We start from the raw sequence: 26,386 nt of genomic DNA, 5'->3' as shown, positions 1-26,386 counted from the left end.
AATGAGTGTCCTCCAAAATCCATGTCCTGTTGGCAGGTGTAACAGTTGTGACGCACAGAGGCATGGAGCAGCAGAGAGAAGTGAGCACAAAAATCATACACTGTGATTTTCCCCTCCAAAAGATCACTTCTAAACTTCCATTATCTCGTTATAGGATTAACTCCAGAATACCATAGAACCAGGCCCAGAAACAAATATTCTAATAAAACAGCTTATATTTAAGTTGCAAAGGATAGAATAAAGCTACTCTGCAGCTGCCAACAACCCTGCACACAACCATGGCGCAGCGATGCTGAAAGAAGGCGGTTTATCGGAGATGGGAAGGTGATGATAAGATGAAACTAAATAACAGAATGGTGCGAAATAGCACCCACATGAAAGATGATGAGATCTCTGCTGAGCAGGCTGTAGATACTGTGACTTACATGACCTGAGCACCTAAACACAGCTTTCTTGCAACCACAAGTGCAGGGGGTACTGGAGTTCAACCGAACATACAGGACACTGCCCTCTTCCAAAGATGCTGTAAAAAAAAAAAAAAAACACTACCGTGCCCAACATCTAGAAATAATTGTGCTTTTCCTGGCCTTAAATCACATAATTCTTCATGCTGTAATGCTGAAACTCTTTTCCCCATCTGCCACACAACTAGCAGATGCAACAAACTTCATCAGGACAACACAAAAAAGGTCAACAGGACCTCAAGAAGTGAGAACAGGGAAGATAATAGCTTTGTGATCCTAAAGACCTGCTCCAAAGTTAATACGTGGCCTATGCAGGCTGTAAGCATCTGAAGCAAACTGGGAGAGCACCTAAAAATTATTTTAAAAATCTGCACTACGAGTTAGAGAAGACATCTATGCAATTTACTATCGATACATAATTTTTCTCCTCACAGTTTTCCCCAAACAGTGTTTTTCTAAAATTCATTTAAACTGATTCACATTAATATCACACAGATTACACACAGGGTTGCTGAGCTGGATTGCTAGCACAGTTGCAGTGTAAGGCACTGCAGGACAGCTCTCCTCTGAAACACCTCCTGTCTCAAAGTGCAACTGGGTTGACAAAGCCTGCGCACACCCTCACCTACCCGCCTGTACTATCAACCACTTTTCCTGTTGTCACACCTCTTCTCCAACTGATTTCACAAAGTCAGAATTTACTTCTAGCCGTTGGTGCTGAATGACTCAGTTTAAATACAAACAAACAAAGGAATGTTCACACAAGTCATGGAGGAAAAGTGCTACTGCACGTCCTAGGACCCAAATGGCAATGGGCTGAGATTTTTCAAGCCCATGTTGCCCTGTATCCTGCAACCTGGCTTGGAAGATGGTATCCTAGGAGAAGCAGGGAAGACCTTAGAAAAATAGGCAGACTAGAGCACAAATACATGAGATTGTTTTTATTTATACTACTTTCCTTTAAACAAGAAAAGGTTGTTTGGCAACACTTAGGGCATTCTCGTTTTCTGTTCCCTCAGATTTCATTTGTGATAGCTTAAGCTCTGTCTTAAGTCTTCTTCTTGGCCAGCCATATACCAATCTCCGGCATCAGCCAAAGAAATCACAGAGGAAATACATTTTTGGAGATGTCACACGAGAACCTGTTTTTTTGTTGTTGTTGTTTGCTTGCTTGTTTTTGGCTTCTCAGCAACAAGTAGCTATTCACCACAACTTTCTGAAGTTTCAATTCCTTTAAGTTGCTCTACTGAGAACAAAGATGTCATGCAACGTGGTGTAACCAAGGAGAGATTTAGTGCCACTTACGTGGGGCTCAGTCAAAAACTCCAGTACTTTTCCATGGTGCTGTTCTCCCAACTACAGAGAGTCGATTACCATCAAGTTAAGAAACAAAACTGAATTAAATTCTAGCTAGTTCACTATATTTGGGATACTATTCTGAAAGCATCAGATTTGATTTTATATAGGGCAGTTAGATAGAAAATGTCAGAAATTTTTCCCTGTAGATTATTTCCTCCCTGAATTATGAAGTAGAGAGGACAGACTTGAAAAGATTAACACTTCAAGACACTAGCTTGCCAGCCGTAACACCAAATCACCTGTTAAAAAGTGCAAAGCCATGACCAAATGTTTCACTGCTGGCAATCTGCACCGAAAATCCGCTAAAAACAAACTAGAGGTCTATACTGTGATTGCTGCAGAGGCCCTTTCAAGCAATCAGAATGGTCAAAAACCAAAACTGTCCTTGTAATCTAAAATGCAATACAAAACATAATTATTTCCCGTATGCTCCTTTACCACTTGGTCTTTCCACCCTGGAAAGGTACTGGTGTGCAGTTCGGTTGCTTGAGAATTTTGGCTAGAAGGTTTGTGTTGATGACAGTGAGATTGTACACAGGACTGACTTTGGTGTCTCCAAAGAAAAAAGAAAAGCAATTATTCAACTTTTTCTTCATTATGAGCAGATCAAAAGGTCATGTCATAGTCCTATCACTAAAAGAGTTCTTCATTCAGGTTTAGAATAACCTCCTCTAAACTAAAATGCAGAAAACCACACATCATAAACACCCAAAAGAGAGCTTAAAAACAACACAGCTACTGCAGATAGGAGGGAACACCCAGTGAGACATCGTAAAAGCACTTGAAAGTGAGAAGATTTGCAGCAATACTTTTTTCAACATCTTCCTACCCTATCTAAGCATATGTAAAAAGACAGTAACCACACCATCTTCAGAATAGAAAAAAGCTACATTAGCTACATGAAGTTATTAAGCTTCATTAACTTAAGTTAGAGAAATTAAACTGTCCTTCACAGTTAATTTGCATAAGCAAGATAAATATTAATGATTAGCAATGTTAATTAAGACCAATGTAATAATTGACTGGAAGACATCTTCTGGTACTAGTGATCCCACCTTCACTGTTGTTTTGTGACCTCACTTTAGAAGGTGGTCACAGTGTTTCTGTAATTTTCAGCGAAAGCAGGTATGATTGCATAAATAAAAACAAAATTTCTACTGATTCACAAAGTATCAAGCTGAGCTTGTTATCACAGAATACACCTTTGAGGCAGATAACACAGTCAGGATGTTGGACAAAGGCTAAGAGCTCAACGTATAAAGAAAGAAGATGCCTTTAGACCAAGACTTACACTATTTTCAGCCTTTCTTAACTGTGAACGTCCTGAAAATTTTCAACTGCTGGCCAGTTCTTCAGTTATTAAGAACAGCATGGTGCATTTTGACACAGAGATAAATTCGAGGAAAAAAAGAAATACAACAGGCAGCAGGAAGCGAGTACCCTGTTGAGGCTGAAGAGCTGGTAAAGTGGAAAGGACAAAAAGCAGATGTAAACAGACACAACAAACACCCAAGCCAGGCCATATGGCAGTGATGTGTTGGTTTTGAAGGCATATAGAAACAACTGAGCCTCAATACAAGTGAAAAGAAAGAAATGGGAGAATACCGGGTAGGTAAGTGAGCTGAACGAAGCTACAGATACAAACAAGCTGTCAAATGTATTTAACAACCCCATCTGAGCTTTGCAGAGACTACCCAGCCTTTCTTTGCAACCCTGGGACACGGGGACTTTGCTTTGCTCTGCCAGATCACCCCATCGGGCAAAGGCATGGCCACGGGAACTTCGCCGACCTGCTCTCGCCCCAGTGTTAAGGCCACCTAGTGCTTCTTCTGACAAATGCTCACCCAAAGGATGGACTCCATTCTCACCTCAAGAAGCATCATGTTGCAAACCTTGCATTTCTCCAGAGAGTGGTTCAGCTCTGATGGTAGCCAGGGAACTGTTTCAATAAGATGCCACTTTTTCTCTAAATCGTTAGAGCTTGTCATCCTTGAGAATGTATTAAAACACGCTATTGCATGAATACTGTTAAAAACAACATTACTTGGTGGGATTAAAAGCAGTGTGTTTTAATGAGACAGCTTAAAATGCTTTTAAAACTTCTTAACTCCACAAAATGAACACAAGAATTGGGTGAAGGAAAAGTCCTTTATTATTAGATCTTTTTACGCAGCTGACTAAACGCAGGACCTCTCAAAACATGCCAATTACAATACAGTCTATGTGAAGTGTAAAAATGGAAGAAAACACATGCACAGAAAACCAAATACCGTACATCCTGTACGTCCACACAAACAGGCACACGAAGTCTCATTCCTCTCCCACTCCCCCCTTGTTTTTAAGATAAAAGCAACCAAGTTCCCTCACATATAAATCCTCATTTACCTCTACCTGGCATTATTGGCTGGGTAAACTTGTTTGGAATATCACATAAGACAGGACTTCATAGAAATATAAAGACTTAAGTGTATTTAGGCACACTTACTTTATTTCAAATGAACAACATACTTTAAATTTTTGGTTCTTTATTAATGTTGGCTTAAGCTAGCAAATGAAAGGTGCAGACGCAAGCCTTAAGAACGCATTTTGGATTCTACTAGGAGAGCACCCATGCCAAAAAAAAAAAAAAACCAAACAAACAAAGAAGAAACAATTACTCCAATAACAAAGCTGAGCAACAGCTTTGGTCACGCTTCTCCTATCAGGTACTTGCTTCACACTTTCACCAGTGCTCTGGCAAGATACGGGCTGTACGGGCAAATGCCTTGGCTACAAATAACAGAGTCTCTGGCTCATCACTCCAGCACTTAACAGAGCCCTCTATTCCAAAGAGGTACACTTAAAGCTGACAGAGTTGCCTATCAAAACAAGGAGAGACCTCACCTCTCCCTGCAAGACCTGTACTGCGGCCTCTTTGTTTTTGGCCATGCCTCTCAGAGACGTTGAGCCCCCACAGCTCCTACTGACATTATATAGCAGATAAAGTGTAGTTTCCCCACCTTTCCACCAAAGAGGACCGATGGGTGTATGGTGGAAGATCTTGGGCTGTAAAACTGTACTGTATCAATCACAGATCAACTGAACTGCACAGAAGCAATAATGTTTATTTCGTAAGTTGCCCTTTACATCACACAGCATGCAGTACAAGATACATGAAAGGGCAAGCAGTGACATTGTTTTCCTAATATATATATTTTCAAGTTACAAAAAAAAAAAAAAGAGTTTAAAGAGGGACAGCTAATGCTGGAACTAACACAAAAAATATCAATTAACAGTAACTTATTTTGCGTTCCTATTTTCAGCTGAAAGTGACAGTTTTCCTTCTCCCCTCAGTCACAAGGGCACGATGACAGCACCAAGATACTACCCAGTGCTACCACAGAAGAGCCTAAATGTCAGCAGAAGGTGCACAAAGACACAGAAGTCTCCTGCAGCTGCACAATTGGTCCTCCAGGAAAAGATAAAAACCGAGTATCTCACAATAAATTCAGCTAATGAATCTGACCACAGCTAGGAAACACAAATGATTATTCCTTGTACAGTACTTTTCAGACTTCTAATAGTCGTCAAAAATTTCACACCTGACACAAAATGTTGCTTATTAATGTGGATTTTAATGTCACTGCGCTGCTCTGTAGACCAGAAAAACACCTGTTTTCAAATTCACACAACACTCACACCTAAGTCTAAGGAAGATCATGCAGGAACTCACGCCCAGGTATTTTTCATTTGGGTGGGAAAGGAAAGCAGATATTCACGATACAATTGGGTGCCAATTCAAGGGCTTCTGTCTCTTTTTGAAGCGCCTTGCAGCATGAAGGATAAGGGTTTTCAAGCAGAAAAGGTGGCACTGTCAATGGCGTTTCACACAATGAGCGAAAAAGAAAAGCGAGATCTTGCAGCTGCTAAATCCTCCACAGACAGCTCCAGCACACAGCCCTCCCATCAATGTGGTCTTATTCTTTCAAAAGAGCACATGACTTTAAAGAAATTATGACCACAGGGTTGGTGGACAATATATGGGATTTCTCCATGATCATACTCTACTAAGCAATTAGGTCAAGCCGTGCTCTTTAAAATTAGTTTAATGCAGCTGAAAGTCAAGGAAAGAAAGCATGTTAGGGTGGAAAGTAGGTAGAAAAGGAGCAGAAAGATTTATTTTAACTCTCAAGCACTCACAAAGCCCTTGCCAGAAAGAGGAGTTGCACTGTTGCTAGAACTTTTTAGTGCATAAAAGGAACATTCTTGGCACTGAAAAACTGGCATCTGTGTACAAATAGAGAAAGTATTTTCTAAGGTCCAAGCTACACAAAGAAACAAAAAGAAACTCCTTTACATCAATCTGTTCACAAGTACTGCCTTGATCATTCTAAATTATACTTTTGTCAATGGATTAAACTGGCTTAGTAGACAGGTAAATAAGTACATTTTTGCTGTTGTTATTCATCAGAACAAGGAGACATTGCATGGTGTTGTGGAGTTCTGTGACGGTATTTAAAACAGATTCCCTTCCACGAGCAGAAATTCTGATGTCAGATTTTTTTTTTCCATTCACATTTGGGTTTTGGAATGCAAATGTGAATGAATAAAGTACTCTGGGTCTGCGCTGGCAGCAGATGTTTGGAAGAGGAGGTGCACTGAAAGAGCCAGAAGCATTACTGAAGGTCTGATGCTTCTGCCCCGTTGGAAACACATAAATTACTGCAGATACAAAACAAAGAGGTACTGAAAACTTTACTGATTGCTAAGAAGCTCATTGAACTACTTAAGTTTGAAAGTAGCCAATTAAAGACTAACCTCTTTCCTGCTTTTTACAGTTAGAATAGGTGTGTTCGAGGCATACACCAGACAGGCGCAGACAAAACCTTCCGTGTTTCCTGTGTGCGTATGAACAATTCAACTCCATCTTCTTTTTCATATTATCTATCCAGCATTCACTCATACAATCTGGATAACACCAGACATGCATGCTTGTCACTGTGCCTGCAGATGAGACAACTAATGCAAGTTATCGACGTCACTGAAACTCCATATAAGAGACTGAGAAAATGCTCTGATGCAGTTTTTCTGATCTCTGATCCAATTGTTGCATAGGCAGGAATAGCAGTTGCAACATTATCAGGGGAAAAAAAACACAAAACAAAACAACAAAACAACACATCAGGTTGATGGATATGCCTTTGTAAGCACAAGCACATTTATCACACTGCCTTTATCATTCTTTTAAAGCCTGAGGGTGGTAAACACAAAACAAAAGGTGCCATATGTGAAGTCCTTAACGTAAGCACTTTACTTAGTGATTACCACACTCCAGAATGGGAAGATTTAGGTATTCTTGTATCTTAGATGCCCAAGCAAGGACTCGAGAAAATGCTTCAGCTAGAAGTCTACTCACAGATATGGTGGTTTAAAATACCAATGTAAGTCCATGCCTAGATGTACCGGTATCTACTGTAAGCTGGGGGAATAAGTATGGCTGTACAACTTCCAAGCCAGCTGGATGCCAGCCATTTCATAATAATGATGCTTGTGCTGGAGCTTGCTGGAATACATTTGGTCTGAATATATGTACATCTGCTAAAACCTTTTCAGAAACGATCTTATGAAAAAAACAGAGTACTCACACTTGTAAACAGTGCAAGTAATAGCTACATCTCTGATGGAAATGAAAAAGCCAGAAAAAAAGGTGGGAAGATGCGAAATGCAGAGATTTAAAAATATATATTAATAAAAAAATCACTATGCTTACTGTCATTTACAGTAATAAAAAGGAGTTCGCAAGTACGAGTTCTTACAGGATCAATGCCTAAGTACACAGCCATATAAATAAAGAACATAATTACTGTGCCAGTACTTAATGCCAGAGTTTAATGCTTCTATTGTTCTTTAGGACTGGTCTTTTCATGAAATTTTAAACCAGCTCAGAAATTAACATTAACTCACATTAGCCTTGATAGATGTTAAAGGATGCATCTGAAATACACCTGGCTATGAATTAAACACAAGAGCTCAATCATAAGTTGCTCAAGAATTCTTAAACCAAGATTCTGTGGTGCATATTAAAGCACACAAGCAGAAACATGATATTGGTGATGCTAAGCGAAGAATACTATTAATGCAATTTTTTAAACAGAGAAGGTTATGTTTTCTGTTTTGCTTCTCTTCTATAGCAAAGGGTTCTGAAGCTTGTCTGAAGCGCGGGCTTCTCCTGCCGCTCAGGTAAGAAGGGTCTAACAATAATGCTTATCAGATCTCAGTTATACCACTCACTCCTTCATTGCAATGAGCAGCTTCCCTTTATTTCACCATTTCTGAACCTCCCTGTTTTATGACACATTACTTATGACCTTACTGAACAGTAATAAGGTGTCTCTAGAAAGTATATCTATGCAGATTTTGACTCTGGAGGGTATCTACATGAATGGCCACAAACACACGGCGACATTTGCAGAACAGCAGCACCTGTTAGATAATGGTGCTAACTTAAGAAAATGTTGTTTTTTCATTATCTTTGTAAAAAAGATTTACTACAATGACATACTGTTGTTGATCATTCAACAAACACTTGCTAGAAATAAAGTAATCACTGCAAGCAGAAGTGAAGATGGACTGCAAAGCTCCCTAGCTGCTTACAAATCTGTTTTCCCTCAAAATGATACAGTTTACAGATGTGGTATGGAGTTCACATTTTAATACTTGCCATTGAACATGAAGAATTGCTTTAAGAACCAATGTTTTACTAACCTTTCTTTACCAGAGAACAACAAAAAGCACAGAACCACAAGCTTATATACCCCACAGAAGATGTCACAATTATTTTTGCTTGAAAAAAATCATCTGTCCTTGAAGGGATGAAAGACACAGACTCCTGATGGCTCTTGAACAGAAGGCCTTTATTGCCCTTTTTTCTCTACTACACTTACTTTCCTTGTAACCCCACGCGTTGCCCATGCGCCCAAATCGATCATACAATTGGTTAGAGACCCTCAGACGCACCTCAAGCCAGCCAGCAACTGGCCACTGCGCAAAACTCATCTTTAACACTACAGCCAAGTTCATTTATCTCGACCTTGCTGAAGCTTTTGTTTCTAACACTTATTTCTTCATTATCTTTAATTCAGGGACGTGTGAAACAGCGCAAAGCCACCTGCGAACTCCTTTCCCACATGTCCTCCCACTTCAGTTATTAATTTTATGTTAGCTAGATATACAAGAAACTCACCAAGCAATACAATCAATAAACACATCATTCATTGATGTGTTTCAAGAAGATCTGCAGTGGTGAACATACTGCTTATCCTTGACTGAAGCAAGCTTTTAGGAAGACACCAAAACCTGGTATTACTGAAACTGCAAACAAAGCATGGTCTGTGCCGCATACTCAAACCTCATACCAAGTGCCTTAGTAACTGTCCGTATATATTACAGTTTTACGAGCTGCTATTTACAGCCAAGTAATTGTCTGCTTCCCTAGCTCTTTAGTCTTTATTTACATCTGCTCACTCTCACAGATGAGCTGCAGCACTTAGGAATTTAGAACATTCAGAAAAAATATATACTGCAAATTGCCCCCTCTGACCTCGGTGCAAAGGAAGGCTTGTCTGGCTGCCCTACAGCTGCCACAACGGGAAACCATACCCGGGCCGTGCAGCCGGGGCCCTCGTTAACAGGGCTAATCAGCAGCCAGGCCTTGCCTCCCAGCGCAGCGCTTCCACAGGGCCACCTGACGCATATAGAGGCTCTCTCACCTTTCTGGCCCCATGTTCCCCTGACTGTGCTCCCCAATGCTCATCGTGCCTCATCAGAGGCTGGCACCTCTGCTTGCCCAGTGGACAAAGATGGAGACAGGGATGGTCGTCCTCCGTGGCCTCCCGCCAGGCTGGTCTGGCCACACGGCAGTGCTGACTGACCACAAGCCACCTGACAGCAGCGTGCTCTCCCCAGAAGAAAATGTAACATAAAGGCTTCTTTCTGTGGGGACAAAAGGGGCCAGAAGTGGACCAGCTCTGTAAGATACGATCTGGAATGGTTTGTTCCCCAGTTAGCGTTGTAACTAGCAACAAAAGCTGAAAAAGCGATCCTTCTTTTAGGCAGGAATGCTTAGTAAATAGCATCAGAAGGCCCTTTCAAACAGAAAACGATGAGAAAAACTGAGACATAAGGGACTAAGCTGTTCCCTGACGTGCTTTCCTTTCCCAGGGAATCAACAGCAACTCTGTGCAGATGGCCCAGCTCATGCAGTTAAGGAAATACTGCCAGGAAGATAATATACCAAAAACATCCTAGCTCCCATACCAAAATGCTTAAAGCCTATGCCTGGAGAATAGAAAACAACCAAGGTGGGAGACAAGGTGCAGATGTGATCCGAGAGATGCCAATTTATTATCTTTGTTAAATGAAATAGGAGCCAAATGTCCCAATAAAGCAATCTGTCAGCACGATGAAATAAAGGTATCAAAAGAAAGGTAAAATTTACTTCCAACCAAGACTCCCACATACGTGGTTTTGTTAGGAAGTAATAAGCTGCCAGCTTTGTTGATGGTGCTACTGGAAGTGCTGGCTTCTTGGCCAAGAACTTGTTAGGCCCAAGTGAAACACCCACCACATTATTTTCCCTCTGTGGAGAAAAAACTCCACACCTCTAAATCTCCATTAAACTTGGCAAAATAATTAAGCTGTAAACCGTGCCAGAACAAAATACAATGTAATCAAGTAACATAAATGTTAGCTGCACCAAGTGATACCTACATAACTAGGCAAAGTAAGTGCTGTATGAAGGCGTGTGCCCCACCGAGCACAGAATCTCACAATTTTAAGTTTTAAGCACTGGCTTTCTTCTTCTCATTTAGAAACACAGGACTGCAAGGGACCACCTCAGCGATGAAGTCCAATCCTGTTAAGCTGCAGACAGCCCTGCAAAAGTCAGCGAGACTACAAATTTCAGCAGACAAAGAATAGAAGAAAGGCACTATCACGCTTCCCTGTAATCACAGGTCTGGTAATGTCACCACGGACTCCAGAAAATGAACACCCTTTATTCTCTCTCCTCTAAAAGCAGTAACTTCAAAATACCACAGTTTCAACAGACTGTGTGACCTGCAGTAAAAAGGCTCTCCTGATCCCCAGCCACACAGGCATGTTCATGAGCAAAGCACCCTCACTGAGCACCTCCAGGGGCACACGCTACCCCGCACCCCAAGCCTTAGCAAGGGGCTACTTATATTTAAGATGAAACTGAGGAAAGTGACAAGAGGCCCAGAAGCCAATTCACACACCAGACAGAACGAAGGGCTTCCTCGGGTAACTGGCAAAAACTTATTAACAATACTAATTGCTCTCTAATAAAGATACTGTGGAAATCAAGTATTTATACTACACCACTCCAGTTAAAGGCAGACTTAGCATTTGGTTGAAGCAAGAAATGTGCAGACAGCACGATTCTATCCACAGCAGAGTTTTTTTTCCCCTTTCCAACAGCTCATTCCCTTGAATAGTTCAGCAATGAGTTCAGTAAAACTTTACCTGTCAATCAGGTTGTAAGCACAGTTATAATTTACACTGACTGCAAACTCTTCCAAGCCGTGGATATACCCGCCTACGTCTACGATCACCCAGTAAGAGCTAGTTTTCTTTCAGTTAAGTACAGGCAACGTGCTCTAAGCATCCTACCAAACAAACAGCCTCGCATCTGCAGGCAGACGATTCTGGGAGAGAATTGCTCTCTTCGAAAGCAGCATACCACTGCCCTGCAAGGTCCGTGCTCGTGGTGGAAAATGTGCGTGCGTGGTCTGGGCAACCGCATAGCAATGCTTCCTCCTCAGCAGTCCTGCATCCTCAAGCAGCAGTTGTCATTTGTCACATCTGGTTATGTAATCAGGAGGGAATAAGGGGAAAGGGATTAAAACATTAAAAAACAGCATAACGCTGCAGACCATTGCATGGATTGCAAAACACACCATAAAACAGTGTGGTACTTTATAGCAATCCTAAACTGTGTGAACTGTTCTGGGTGAAAAGCACCTGTGACAAGTCATTCTCCCCGACATCAATGTGTACTATGACAAAAGTAAGTAAAATGCCAACACACTTTAAATACAGTAGGTCAACATCCTCAATGTCAACTATAATGTGCCTAGTTACTTTGAAAGAGAGATTTAAAACTGACTTAAGATACCCACAATGACCAAATTTTTATCAGCCTCCTCCTTCCCCAGGACAGTGCCATGCTAAACCTTCCATTAATTTAACAAAGTTCAATCTTTAAACAATTTAGGTTCCCTCTTCTTTTAGCTTTGTTTCAAAGAAAAAAAAACCAAGATCACTCTCCTGGGGGCCAGCAGCCCTTGAATTTCCAGCCTGCTCATTTACCTGTGAATATTTTAAATGTAAATATAATTTATAACTTTTAAGTTCAAAAGTTTCTTCACTTTTCATTCTTCCAGCATACTTAAAAAATAAATAAAAATCACACCTTTCCAAGCCTCATGGTGCAAGGTTAAACATACCAAAGTCTTCAGTCTGCTCTCAAAAAAGCTTTCTTCCTGCAGCTTCACCATCCTAGCATTTCTTCTTCACTTTAAAATAGAACAGCAACAATCTCTTTGAAACACAGTGATCAGAACTGCAGAGTACCACGTAAAGGAGGACACAGCCACATACTGCACAATTAAATAGATCGATACGGGCTCCTACAGTCCATCTGATATGAAATTTTTTCCTAACTGCGATTAAAAATGACAGGAATGTAACCCAGTAGCTGACTGACACACGCCGGCTTCACTCTTGCTGTATCAGCCCCATGTGATGAGATTTCAGAGCAAAATTTATTATTAGACTCCTTGGCACAGGGTTTCGTACCCTGTTCCACCAAGTTTCACGCTATTTATGTTACTCCAATATGTATTTTATAACGAAGATATATGCAAGGAAATATTTGGGGCTTCAGGATCTTTAGACTTATGCTTTCTTTGTCCACCCTCCTCCTTTCAACTTCCACCTAGCTCTCCCATAAGCCAGTGGTGGTTAAGATCTACTAAGCTGGTGATGAATACCTTTCAGGTTTTTTGGACACCCATCTTCCTGCAGCAGGGTCAAAACGCAGTTCAAGACAGTCTTAGCTGAGAAAGGACTCCTGTACAAGCCACTACCACCCAGGAAACAGAAACTAGTAAACCACTGCTTTAACTGACATTTTTTCCTCCTTAGTATAAAACTGTGCCAACAAGTTGTGTGGGTTCACTGCAGAATTAATAAAGCCAGTCAAAAACAGAAGGACACCTGGTCATTAGGACCAGCTGTGGTTCTAACAGGAAATATGTAATTTCCTCCTAAAACTGATATGGATTTGAATGTGTTACCAATTTTAACAACTGTTTGGCACGGTTACTCCACAACTTCAGTAGTCTCCATCGCTCTCCTTATTTACAGCTTCGCTTCCTGGTTGCCAGCTTGTGTTCTTCTGCCTTTGTACCACGGTTCTTTATCTCTGTCCTTCCTATGTATTTAACTCGAGGAAGGATTTATAGAGGCAATCACATGGCCTTGTAGGCTGAGACTTCACAGGGCTTTCACCTGATCTGAGCATGGACTGCCGCCATAAATTAGATAAGGTGTTTTTTTCCCCCTTTTTACAGCATCGCCGCATCAAAGAAACATGCAGAAACATGCGACAGAGAAAGTGATACTACTCCTTTCAGCCACCGTCAGCACGGCCCAGGCCTGGCGTACTGCTCTCGTGAAAATGCAGCCTCAGCCTCTCTTCCTAAGCCAAACGTGCCAAATTCTGTTCAGTACACACAGTTCTAGCAAAGGAAGTGACACGCCTGAACATCTGTAAAGGCAGATAATGGGGAAGGAAAAAAAAAAATCCATCAAAAAGAACAAACCAGCAAAGCCCCGAAAGAACTGATGAAAGTTTAAGCACACGCCTAACACACCAGTTCTGGGGCCAACTGCACCTCACTGAGCCTAGGTAGAAGAGAAATCAAAGACCAATGTTCTTTATCTACTTCCTGATGGGTTTAAATTTACAAAGATTTATGCATTTAAAATGAAGGCACAATAATCAGCAAGCCATATTCTTACTACACACAGTTTTAAAAGGCCTATAAACCAGACATTTTTCTCCTCCAGACAGAGAAATAAACTAAGAAGAATCAAGCAGTTATACCAAAAAAAGTAATTGCACCTTGTGCTTTTCAGGCAGAAACACTGCTCAACGCATGTTAAAAGGCGATAGCTGTCACTGGTGGTACTGTGTGGTGGCAGTCTAATGCAGCCTATGCAATCAGCAGCTTGCAGTTTATTATGCATTTCCAAAAAAAAAAAAAAAAAAGAAGAAAGATTCCCCCCAGAACCTTAACAACTACCAGGGCCGGGACTGGTTTCGCTTGATGTCTTCAAAGCGAGCGCAGAATTACCAGGTGCTCCTCTGAGAGCTGACAAGGCTGATACAACATCTCTGTGATTCACAAACAGCACTGAAAGGGCTCTTTGCTGTAACCTGAACACCACTTTTGGGTCTCCAGAGGAACAGCACAGCCAGCCAACCACCCAGGTTTCCCACTCGAGGAGCAGCTCTGTGGCCAACATGTTCAGGATTCCTTCCCAGGTCCTAGCCCCTGAAGGACTCCTACCGCCCACTCAGTTCACAGTAATTAATCACCACGTATTGCCGCAAATTGCATACACGTAGTTACAGAAGCCGTGAATTCCACACTTGCATTATTTATTGCAGAGCCTATATGAGGGACTCAGGAAACAGTGCTACTGTGGTTTTCACATCATGCATCTTCAGTATTTGGCCATTTTGTCTCTGTACAAAAATGAAGGTTAATAAATGCCTTTTTAACGGAGCACACTGAGTTGAGGTTACAGTAAGATTATCCAACAAAAGAGCAATTGAAAGTTTCCATGTGGTGCAGTTAAATTTTTGACCCAAGGTGTAACACTTTCAGCCATACCAGGCCATCCTTCCTGCTGCTCCTTCCCTCCCCCCCAGCCCTTTGTAGGACTTCCTAATCTGATAAATAGATGGAAAAAATGCTACACTACAACATTATTGAAAAGACAGTTGCCAGGGGTTTTTAACTTAGCCATTCTGAAGGGAAATATCACCTCAAAGGAATTTCACATGCTGTACATCTTGTAATGGAACTTGACAATACGTACACCATTTTTGCACATCAGCTTGTTAGGATGACTAGTTTGGGCTCTCAAGCCTGAAAAGCACCATGAAGGTCAAATTCTAGTTGTCATCCAAGCATTTCTTTGTCCCACGTTTTTCCTTTCCTCCCAACACAGTGCGATGCAGCTACAGTTATGGTGTATGATAGATGAGATACTGCCTTTGCAGTTCTAAGAAGCAGCATTTCTGAAAACTGATAGATGAATAACCAAAAATATATATATATTCTGCCTACGTATTCACTGCTTACTACAGAAATCAGATCTCATACAACCCAGAAAAAAGATTTCTCTTCTAATCGAAGATTCAAAGGTAAAGGAACACTTTTCAGATTGTAAGTATACATTTGAACAACTGCCTATTTTCTCGTCAGCACCTTCAGCGTGTTACCCTGTGCATTTTCCACTGCAACTGAGATTAGACAGAGATTAGACAGACACCTTAGATAAGAGTAAAAAGCAGTAAGCTAACCCTGGTAACTTCTCTGTTCAGTGAGCTACCAAACAGAAACAGACTGATTTCCAGAACTGCTGACATCCATCATAGTTTTTAATTCAACATCAGTGGAAAGTGTATCCCTAGTGAGTACAACAGGTCCAAATAAACTCAGAGTTTAAAATTGCTAGATACCTCTTCCTGTTTTTTGCATCAACAGGGATCTCCTATTAATAAATAGCAAGCCACGGTGCAATGCAAATACCATTCTTCAATTGCAAAACATTACTTCAGCTATCTGCAGCTCTTTTAGAAAATACTTGAAAGTTTAAAGAAAAAAAAAGAAGACTGGTGGTGGTGTTTAAGACCATGAACTAAATCGCTCGTCTGGGTACCTCTTCCTATAATTTAGCAATGCATCTTTTCTCATAGTACTATAACAACTCCCAGGTAAGACTAACCACAGAAGGGTTAAAAAAAAATCATTTTCATTAGTTTGATCTGGTTTCAAGGTCTTTTATGTTCACCATGGTGAGGTTTTCAATGCTGATGAACTTTTTAATTCCTGTCTTTTGGGCAAACTGAAGTAAAGGCACTGCATCAGGGTATTTAAAATGCACAGTCACACAGGTCGCAACTGCAGAAAGAATTAAAATGAACAGAACAGCTTTTATAAATTTGTTGCTGTTTCATGATAATCTCTACCCCAGCAGGAACAGAATCTCCATCACCCTTTGAAATGCCATGGTTAGATGGTTAGTTAACACATCTGTAATTAAAGTGCACACCTGAACAATGCAGTGATATGTTTCACTAAATTTGTCAGACACAAAACAAAAAGTACATAACACAACATGCACAGTGACTAAGAGCACAGTCTCCATATATGTTTCATCCTAAAGATGACATTTGATCCGTAAGTGTTGAGACTTTTGGTACAAAAAGCTTAAGATGACAAAAGAGGTAAACCTACCCCAACAGCACAAATGTGTCGGAACAAATCTCGTACAGATAAGACCAAAAAAATGATCCTACAAGTATTCATAACACCTTTTTTCCTATTTTCCACAGGAATAAGTCAAAACAAACCAAAGAATGGAAAAAAACTCAAAAACACTTTGGCAAAAGATTTTTACTGTTTATTACTTCTTCTGCAACAGCACTGTGAAATATCATAAAACCGGAAAGTGCATTTTTTTCAGCTCATTGTCCATTCTCCTAGTTTCAAACATCTCCAGGTCTTGTGTAAGCAATTTTTAAACCTCCTTTACTAGTTTCACTTAGAAATTTAATTTATGCAATCCATTTATTTTCATCAAGTGACTTTTGCTAGAATAGGAAATCTACTTTTTATTCTAGTTACTGCCAGGGGTATCATAAGGTAATACAGATATATAAATATTTTACAAAGGAAAATAGTGAAGAAGATTAAAATTTCAAAGTAACTGCATCTTCACTGAGCTTTCTCAAAAGGCAGGTTGTCCTAGGAACTTCAGGATCCATTCATGCAAATACCCTTTGGTGAAAAAACTCTTATCTGTTCATTTATTCACCTTGTTTGTTTCATGACTGATGCTAAGTACAAGGAAACAAAGGAATTCATCCATTATAAGGGGAGAAAATAGGTTGATTTAGCAAAATGGAACCTTTCATCACAGCTTAGCTGAAGCCTTAAATCAAGATTCAGGTTCCCAAATAAACCCAAGAAATTTTAAAGTCAAAGGTGTTTTTAATATTCACTTGCTTCCTGAGTTTTAAGCCTCAGGCTTGACATTTGCAAGTACATTTATATGCAAATGTAAAGGTGAGAAACCTAAGGGGGAAAGGAGGAATGGAAAGAAATGGGATTTACAAGAGTATTTCAAGCAGCCAGAGAAACCTAAGTTCAAAAATATGTTAAAAGCACCATTGAACTAAGCCACTCAACGACTATGCTGAGATTTGCTTACTCTTTTGATTTTATGGCAACAATTTGCAGTGAAATAATCAGTCTTTCTCAAAATGATGCTGAAGTAAAATCTTTGGCCCTTTTATGTTAAAGCAAAACCCTGCCAGTTTGTTATGTTTTATTGTCCATAGGTATTTTCTCACAACAGCCAATAAAAATGGATTAAGTTCTTAGTTATGCTTACTTTTTTCCAAGGGAAAAAAAAACAAGACTAGAGTGTAACTAATTAATTTAAGTTCTTTAAAAATATATATAGGTTTAGACTGCATGCCAAGGTTATATAGTTAAAATGAATAAAAAGCACATAACCTCAGCCTTTTTTTTTTTTTGTAAACCATGTACCGTCATTCAGTGTTTGCACTTCCCTGTATGTCAAAAATGAAATTCCTCATCTTCAGTGCTATGTTCTTGAGCTAACATGCTATTTCCCAAGCGTGGCTGTGTGGAAAAAGCCCCGTACCTTTAAATGCTGCCTATGCAATTGTCCTTAGGGAAATTATTCTATTTCATACATGGGTACTGGGGACCAAGCACTGTGTTGACACTTTCTCTTTAAAATAAATACAAGAGATGTTACATAAACCTTGGCACTTTCTTAACTAGCAGGCTGACATTGCCTTCACTGTGAAGAGCCCTAAGAAAAACAAAAGTGGCAATTTGTAATTCTGTCTTTATTTTACGAAGTAAATCACGTATCAACGCCTGTAACCACAGGCATAGTGACAGTTGTATTACTACAGAAACCTAAAACTGGATTCTAGAACACTTTACGTGATCTTGCCAAAAAAAAAAAAAAAAAAAAAAAAAAAAGGGTGGGGAATGAAGAATTTTGCGTGCCCAAGTAAGATATTTAACATACACAGCTGAAATTTGGGGTTCAGCACGGTAACGTGCCTTCCTAACACAATATCCATTGAATTAATGTGAGGTGTCCAGCACAGCGTGTCATTCCAGATGTATATAAAGCATACCCAGAACGATACGCTAAACCAGAAGTACACGTTAAAGATTATTATTATTTTGGGGGGGGCTTTCTTACGGTTTAATGCCGGTGCCGGGCGCGGAGGCCCCGCCGCCAGCAGCCTCCGCCCGGGCTCCCCCGGGGCCACGCCGGGACGGCCGCTGGCACCACGCGAAGTTGTCCCGGCCCGCACCCACCTGCCCAGGTCCTCGCCGGTCTCGTAGTGCTCCTCCAGGTTCTCCTGCCTGAACACCGTCATGGTAGCCGCCCGCACGCCGCCACCGCCGGCCTCAGCCTCTGCTCCGCGTCCTCATCACCGGAGCCGCCGGGGCCGCCCCGCACCCTAGGGACGACCGCGGAGGTGAACGCCCGCCCCCGGCCGCGCCGCCCCCGCCGCCCGCGACCCCCGCCCCTTCCCCCGCACGGAGCCGCGGGACCCCCGGGCGGCCCCGCACCGGACCTGCGGCGGGGCGAGGCGAGGCGAGGCAGGGCGGGGCGGATCCCGGGATCCGCCTCCCCGCTGCCCGCCCGGCAGCGGCGGCAGCGACCCCTCACCTCGCTCCTTCCCCCGGTGCCGGCCCCGCTGCCGGTGCCGGTCCCGCTCCGCGCCCTGCAAGGCGACGACAGCGCCGCGGCCGCTGCCGCCCGGCGCAGGCACCGCACAGGGGCGCCGCCGCACGGCCAATGGCAAGGGGCCGCCGCCCCGCCCCCGCCGCTCCCCCGCACGGCACGGCCCGGCCCGGCACGGCATGGAGCGGACCCGAGGGGGCGCCGCCATTTTACGAGGCCGCAGCCCCTCGGGGCCCCGCGGCACCGCGAGGCACGGCTCGGCCCCGCGGGGCGTCGCCCCTCGGGTCTGCTGCTGGCCGGTGGTGTTTCCTGCTGAGGAGACGTTGTACTAGCACCTTAATCCTGTGCCGAGCTGGAACTCGGCTGTTCACCTTTATGTACACACACACACACACATATATATAATATATACACTTGCTCATTTTTCCCCTCAGTTCACGCTCAGCCCCCAGGGAGTGTGTGATGCCGGGCTGCTGAACAGCTTTTAACTCCCATCTGAACTCTTGAGATCTCTCCGGCAAAGCATTGCTCATCGAAGGTGAAGAAAAGTTCATGCGGTTTTACACTTTCTCGATTTAGCACTTGAGAGAGCCCGGCCTTCTCCAAGTACAGGAGCTCAGAAATTTTCTGAGTGAGTCACAGCATGACCTTGGGCGAGCGTTAAAAATTCCTGTGGCTCCACTGATGTCAGCCGTAAAACGAAGGGAGCGCGATTCAGCGGATCGCTGGATGCAAAGTTACATAAAGGTGTCTTCAGAGTCGGCAGCGTGGTGACTTCTCCGATGGAGGAACAACCAGAACTGTGTGCCCCCACTACTTCATTTATTGCCAGACATGCAGGAGTAGGATGCTCTGCCTTGCATTCAACCCATCTTCCGTGTATTTATCTCTAATAGGTTTTCAAAGTCATGACTCACACACTTGAGGCTGTTGCATTTTTAACACAGCTCAAGGTTTTTAACAAATAATTGGTGATGGGTCAGAAGTTCACTTTGGCTTCAGAGATTCTTCCTCTGATCAAAATGAGGAGAATCACTGGAGCCAGCCAATGAATTTTTTGGCAACTGACCTTCACGTTTTTCCCTTCTGGGAATTTTTTTGTGGTGGTCGTGGGCTTGTACAAGAGTAACATCCATGGTAGTTTGTATGTATTCTTCAGTACAAGCACTACTCAAATACGCAGTTCAATTGCTTCAATTGAAGCAATTGAAATTTCAGTATTGATTCAAGCAAGCATGCATTGGAATCAATACACTATTCCTGAGATAACTACCAAGATGCACAGGATCAACAGAAAAAAAAAATGAATTACTTGCAATGTTTATCTTTCTCCTTTCATTTAACAGCTATATATTACTGCTGTTGCCTGCCCTTCTAGGTCTGTGATCCCTGAATTTTGTTTCTCTTTTCAGGTCTCTCAGTTATGAAAAGAGAGTTGAGTTTGAGTCCAGCTGTGGCAGGAACAGCACAAGTCACCGTGTCATGTGCATCAGGAGAAAGCACGTTCCACACAAGTAAGGACGGCCACGGCAGCAGGCTTGTGCTGTGGTAGGTACAGGTGCAAAAGGAGATGTTTTCATGTAATGTGAAGCGCCACTTTCCTGTTTTTTTAGAGAAATACTCAACAGGTTGTGCTTGGTGCAGACTGCTTTGAAAGGGTGTGTGCGCTCCTGGTGGGATTCATCTTGCAGTCTTGGAACCCTTAATCCAGGTGAAAGCCAGCCCAATTGCTGTACTTTCAAAATGCTGATGAACTTCCTTGAGGCAGGTATTGGACTGCACATGTACTAAATGGGAAAAAATAATTTTAAATTGCTGACAAAAGTAATTAAGCAATTGTGAAAGCAGTTTATGCTTTCAGGTTAAATAGCACATTGGATGAAATCCAACCCCAATAAACTTAATAGCAAAACCTCCCTGATTTCATGGTTCTGTGATTTCAGGCTAATGTATATTTTTTGTTTGTTGTAACATAACAGAAGTAACAAAGTAACCCCTTGCATACAGTGTTGTAAATCAGGAGTAATACTGATTTCAGTACGATTACTTCAGTATGAAAGAGGATCAGGTGTGAGACTAATAACAATAAATGTGTTTTTGAAGGACTGGATTGTGTCTACCAGGTTAATAAGTCAATGGTTCACATATATTTTGCAGTGTAGAAAAACAAGTGTTCTTTCTCTCAATAAATATTACAAAGAATTCAAACTTGTAGAAAGCTTCCCTATCTCCAAGCAATGTTTGGTGAAGTGAAAGCTATAATATTTCTGCAGGTCAAGTGATTTATAGCACCTTTCAGCCACTTTTGAACTGAATCTACGCACCCATTTCAACATTTCTACAGATAAGGGAGCATATTAAGTGTATTGCTGTATGATAAATGTTTTCAAGATTAGAGCCTGGTCTGTTTCTGTCATCCAGGTAAGATGTCTTTCCTAATAATGTAAGACACTAGTTACAGTAAAAAAATACAAATTACTTAGGTGGGCTATTATTTCTTTTGCATATTGTTTTCTTTTTAAGAGATCATCGTTTATTTCTGACATAATTATAAAAGCAATTTCCTGGGTGGTAAGTGATGTTCTCTGCAGATTCATAGGTTTTCCAAAGCTAATTTCATTTCTCACAAAGCACACTACCTACAGCCCCTGCAAGCTGCTATTCTGCATCCATCAGTAACACCAGGGGTGACATGGGAATGGAATGGTGAAATAATTAGCATTAAAGAGCCTCTCAGCTCTGGTAAACCCAAAGCGTTTCTGCTACAAAAGGATCTCCAGGTATGCCAGTGACTTCTGTAGTTAGGCTTCATGTCCCTCAGAAAGTAGACTGAGTCCATCAATTCATTTTTATGTCACAGCATAAAGGAAAATTTCTCAGGTTGTAAATTAGAAGAATTTTTTTCTCAGAAAGTTAGGCATTGGAACAGGTTGCCCAGGGAGGCGGTGGAGTCACCTTCCCTGGGGGTGTTCAAGGAAAGGTTGGACGTGGTAGTTAGTGACACGGTTTAGTGGGTGACATTGATGGTAGGGGAATGGTTGGACCAGATGATTTTGGAGGTCTTTTCCAACATTAATGATTCAATGATTCTACTAAAAATAAATAAATAAATAAATAAATAAATAAAATAAAAAAACAGGCTGCTGACATCAAAGACAAGATCTGTAGCTTCACAAGGCAATACCTTTAGCACTGTAACTAAACTCATGTAAGTGGTGCAGTGTAAATTTGGCAGGCTGGAATAATCATTCCTTAATGTTTCAGTAAATAAAATACAATTTTGTTAAAAACTGTTAACATCCATTTAATTGCTGTGTTTTGAAAGCCACGAAGAAGATGAGATGATAGAAAATGATCAGCATCACTCCTCTAAGAGCACTGCAGAAAGATAAGTGCCTCCTATATTTTCTAGGTGTTTGTCAGTTCCTCATACAAAGAAATTTGTTCCATCTCCCAGGAGAGTCACAGCTAATCTAGGATCTGCTAATTCATGTGTTTATTCATAAGGGGCCCATATCACGTACATCCCCCAACGAAGCTGCTACTTGGCAAGGCAATTAATTGAATACCTGACTTGGAGCAGTGAATAACAGATTAGCTGACGAGGGTTTGAATGCATGTGTTTCAGCATCTCCCTGAGTTAAAGCCTGAACATGGAGTCCTGGGCTGGAGTTCATTTTGTCCAAAAGCTGTATGCTGATCCTGCTGTGATGATGCTCTCATCAACAGCTCTTCCCCACTGGAAAAATCAGGCTGTTGATGAAAAAATCGAGGACTCACATCTATGGTAGATGGGTCTTTCCATGAAGCTGAATTAAGATTATGAAAGCCTCTGACAAATGACAAAAGAATAACTACTAACCGCAATCAGAACTAACTAGAAATTGCACCTCTTTGACTTAGCTTTTCTACAACTATCCTTCCATGTAGATTTGGTCTTTGTGTTATTGTGTGTTTATTTAATAGAAAACAATTTGCAAATGATTAATTTTTTTTTTTTTTGCCAGAACTGTATCTATCTGAAAAGAAGGTTTACTCCAAATCAAAACATTTTGACAAAGATTTCTTAACGTGCAATTTCAGCAAGGTAAAATGTATAATTTGTGGTCGCATTTAGTTAAAATATTACTTTCAATAGTATAATATAGCTTCATGTTGTGTATAGGATTACATATTCCATGAGACTAAATATTTGTTGTCAAGTAGCATGAGAATGTCCTTTGGATTTCTGGCTTTGTAATTTGGGGCTCAAAGATATTGATTCCCTATGAAAACAAAACCAATCAAATAAGTAGTAACATTTGGTAAATTTTTCTCGGTCAGTAAAAAATACTCAAAACCTACATTTGAAAGAAGAAACCAAGGAAGCCTTTTCTGCAAGTCCCTGGCAATCCTTAAACTACTTCACGAATTCTACAGGGAAACTGAAGGTCCAATTTGTACAGTACATTGTGCAATAAACCTTGAACTTGGCTGACATCTCGGTATTGTGATACACGTTTAAAATTAATAATATTTGATAACACTATCATAAAATGATGGGCTTTATATTTGCTTCTTGCACAATATGCACGAGGTAGCATGTGCTATCCTGCCTTTATGCCTTTTTCTTCTTTTCCTTTTCTAAGGAAGGCTCTACCATCTCAGTCACAAGCCAAAAATAAATAAATAAATTAACAAACTCATAGTACTTATACATAAAAGAAAGAAGTTAATAAGGTTAAGGACAAATAATAAATTTACAGGAATTTAAATAAAATGTAAAATAAAGTAGTAGCAATTTCTAATTAAAATTTAAAATAATTTAATACAAATCAATATATTATAAATTTAAGTAAATTTATGTAACGGCTTTCAGTCAGTGGTATCCTAATGCTTTGCATACATCAGTTGCTTTAATTATCCTTCACTGCACCTCTGTGGTAGTGATAGCTATTGAGTAATTATGCTTGTAGGTGCTGCATGACACTAGCAGGCACTTGCCAGGGATCGGAACCGGTTTTAAAGCCAGCCACGCAGAGGTCAGAAGCAGTCAGTGGGACAGCCTCTGGTGGTGCCTCTTGGTGCTGTACTCCAGCAAACTCCAGCAAACTGCTTTCCTGCCGACATCAGCCTTTAGCAGGGAAACGTGCTTGCTGACACTTGGCTCACTGCCTGGCAAAGCCACTTGTGAGTCCAAATTCCTTTGGCATAGTGTGATAATACGGCGGTCGTTGCTTTATACTTAGAAATAAATGCTGAGTAGCATCTAATGTAATCTTTTTGCAGATGAGGCATTGGAAGCGCAGGCTGGATGTGGGGCTTAACCTCAAACGCATGCACGTGTATTTAATTGCTGGGTTCTTGTTTGTTTATTTGAGCCAAATGCAATTAAACTGTACCTATAGAATGTCTCTAGCAGCAGTCTGACTTGCACAATATAAGTGAGTGATGATCGCTGTATAAAGATGCTACCCTAATGCTTAACTCCTTATTACAGTTAGTCACTGAGGCTGCCTCTGCCAACTCCCGTGAGCTGACACTTACGTGGCGGTGTTCCCTTTGAGGATGCACTGTGAAAAGCTGGCTGCAAAGTCATTAATGCTTCTAACTGCTGCTCCAGATTTCTCATGTCTCTGTAGGTCTGGTGTGACAGCTATACTGCTGGGGTGTCCACATTAAATACTCAGCTACTGCAGCATTGTTGTCTTCTATTGTGAAAGAACATTTACCAAGGGAGTTTCAAAATCTATACACTGTCTTGATCAGGAGCAGTGTCTTCACACTGGTGCTTGCGTATGCCTATCACAATTTTTGTAGTGGAATAACTCACAAAGCAAGACTTGACTAGAGCTAAACCACAATGGGTGCAGCAGGTATTATTTAACAGTAAAGAGACTTCTGTTGCTGTATCAGTGCATGACGCATGACACAGGGGTGCATAGAAGATCATGTCTTTTTCAAGATACTGAGGAACCAAGGGCAACAGTCTGAAACTCATGGGTTGAGATGAACTTACCAGCTGCCTGGCACCCTGACTGGTGATGGGGGGTGTTAAGAGAGGAGCACTCCCCAGCTGTTGGTGAAATGCTTATGTGTGAAATCATTAGCATATAAATAAACGCTTGCTTGGCTGTTTTGTAGCATTTGCTCAGTGTATTTAGGGATTTCCTAAAGCAAAACATCCCTAAACATGAATCTGAAACAAATATGTCTGCATGGAGTTGTCATCTAGATGTTTGGGAGGTAAAGTAATCGTGTTTGGCATGTTTCATGCCCATGCATTCCATCTGCCTATCTTGCCTACATGTACAGCAGGGAATGAAACATTTGTGCTTCAATTTCTGCAGAGGGAAGCTTGAAGTTTGTGCTCTGTTTTCTTTGTGTGTAATTCCTTCTCTCAAAACCTGCCCATGACGCGCTTGGATCCTGCAGCATGTTTTGTGTGCATGCCGTGAGGATAGCTAGGTCGGAGCATAACTAAGCATTTGTGAACTGCTGGATTCACCAAACAAAGGGGACTGGAAAAAAAGCACAAGAGGCTTCTGTTGTGTAAGTGACACTTAATCTTGACTGGCCGATTAAGAGATAGTGTATATTGTTCAAGTACTCTAATCAGGTCAGTTGAAGTTCCCTGTGGTATAGAAAAGAATCTGGTGCCAGTTTCTGAGGTTGATCTCTAAGCACACCCTGGGGGCACGAGCAATGGAAGGTGGTGATGCCTGGCTTCAGTCTGCTCAGCTTGGTTCCCCAGCCCTCCCCAAACCCTTATTTTCCCTTATTGCATTGTTAGCTCAAAGTAACACAACCTAAATATGATCCACCTTCCTGTGGATGGCCAAAATACTCTGCCTTGGACCAGGCAGTCATGACAGTTTCCCAGATAGCACCTCTCTGCTGGGAGTAAACACTGTGGAGGAAGGGCTCTGGGCCAAAATAATAATTTCCAAAGCATGGTAGGATGCAGTTGTGGTGTGGACTGCTAGCAGCAAGCACCTCCCCTGCTGTACATTGCAGGATGTGTTAAAAGGGGGCTAGAATCTCTTTCTCCCAGCTGAACTAATCCCTCACAGCATACCTTTAACTGATTTATTATCATATCCCTTTAACTGATCTATTATTGTATCATGGAAAAGGTGAACAACTTAATGAGTTCGGCTTCTAGGATGGATCAATTACTTGTTCCGATGTTTTGGTGATTATTTTCTCTTCATGCAGTTTTCAAAGGAGAGGCAGCTGATGTACACCTACATGCTTAGCTGGCCCAGTAGGATTTTACATCCTGAGTCTTTCAAGGACCTTCCCTCTCCAAATACCCTGCAGGCTTGTAAGCCATGAATAGAACAGGTGTGACACGTGGTATTCCTGCTGTCACTGCCAAAAAAAAAAAAACTTTTTTTTTTTTTTTTCCTCTGTGATTGTTGCAGTTGCCCCTTAGATTGAAAGTTTTCACAGGAATCTGTAGACTAGATTCTACAAAGCAG

At 41.4% G+C, this 26,386-nt stretch overlaps 1 protein-coding gene and 1 long non-coding RNA gene across 3 annotated transcripts in view; one reads left to right on the top strand and one right to left on the bottom strand.

Moving 5' to 3' along the window:
• Window positions 1-19,018, bottom strand: part of DAPK1 (death associated protein kinase 1) — an 89,211-nt gene extending 70,193 nt beyond the window's left edge. The window contains exons 1-2 of one of the 2 annotated variants that reach the window (XM_040540412.1): window positions 18,909-19,018; window positions 18,551-18,696 (exon numbers count right to left, since the gene is read on the bottom strand). In XM_040540412.1, coding sequence (XP_040396346.1) covers window positions 18,551-18,612 — 62 coding nt within the window. In that variant the 5' untranslated portion in view covers window positions 18,613-18,696; window positions 18,909-19,018. Of the gene's footprint in view, window positions 1-18,550; window positions 18,741-18,908 lie in introns of those variants that run through there. The other variant, XM_040540413.1, reaches the window with a different exon arrangement.
• Window positions 19,019-19,132: 114 nt separating this feature from the next.
• Window positions 19,133-25,474, top strand: LOC121061504. Its single transcript, XR_005815130.1, has 6 exons — window positions 19,133-19,461; window positions 20,336-20,437; window positions 20,537-20,691; window positions 21,197-21,344; window positions 22,249-23,010; window positions 24,403-25,474. It is a non-coding gene; the product is annotated as an uncharacterized LOC121061504 (long non-coding RNA).
• Window positions 25,475-26,386: the final 912 nt, after the last annotated feature.

This window comes from Cygnus olor, chromosome Z (genome assembly GCF_009769625.2).
Source record: "Cygnus olor isolate bCygOlo1 chromosome Z, bCygOlo1.pri.v2, whole genome shotgun sequence".
Classification (NCBI taxonomy): domain Eukaryota; kingdom Metazoa; phylum Chordata; class Aves; order Anseriformes; family Anatidae; genus Cygnus; species Cygnus olor.
The sequence above is the reverse complement of the archived record's forward strand: the minus strand, read 5'-3'. Positions and strand labels throughout refer to the sequence as shown.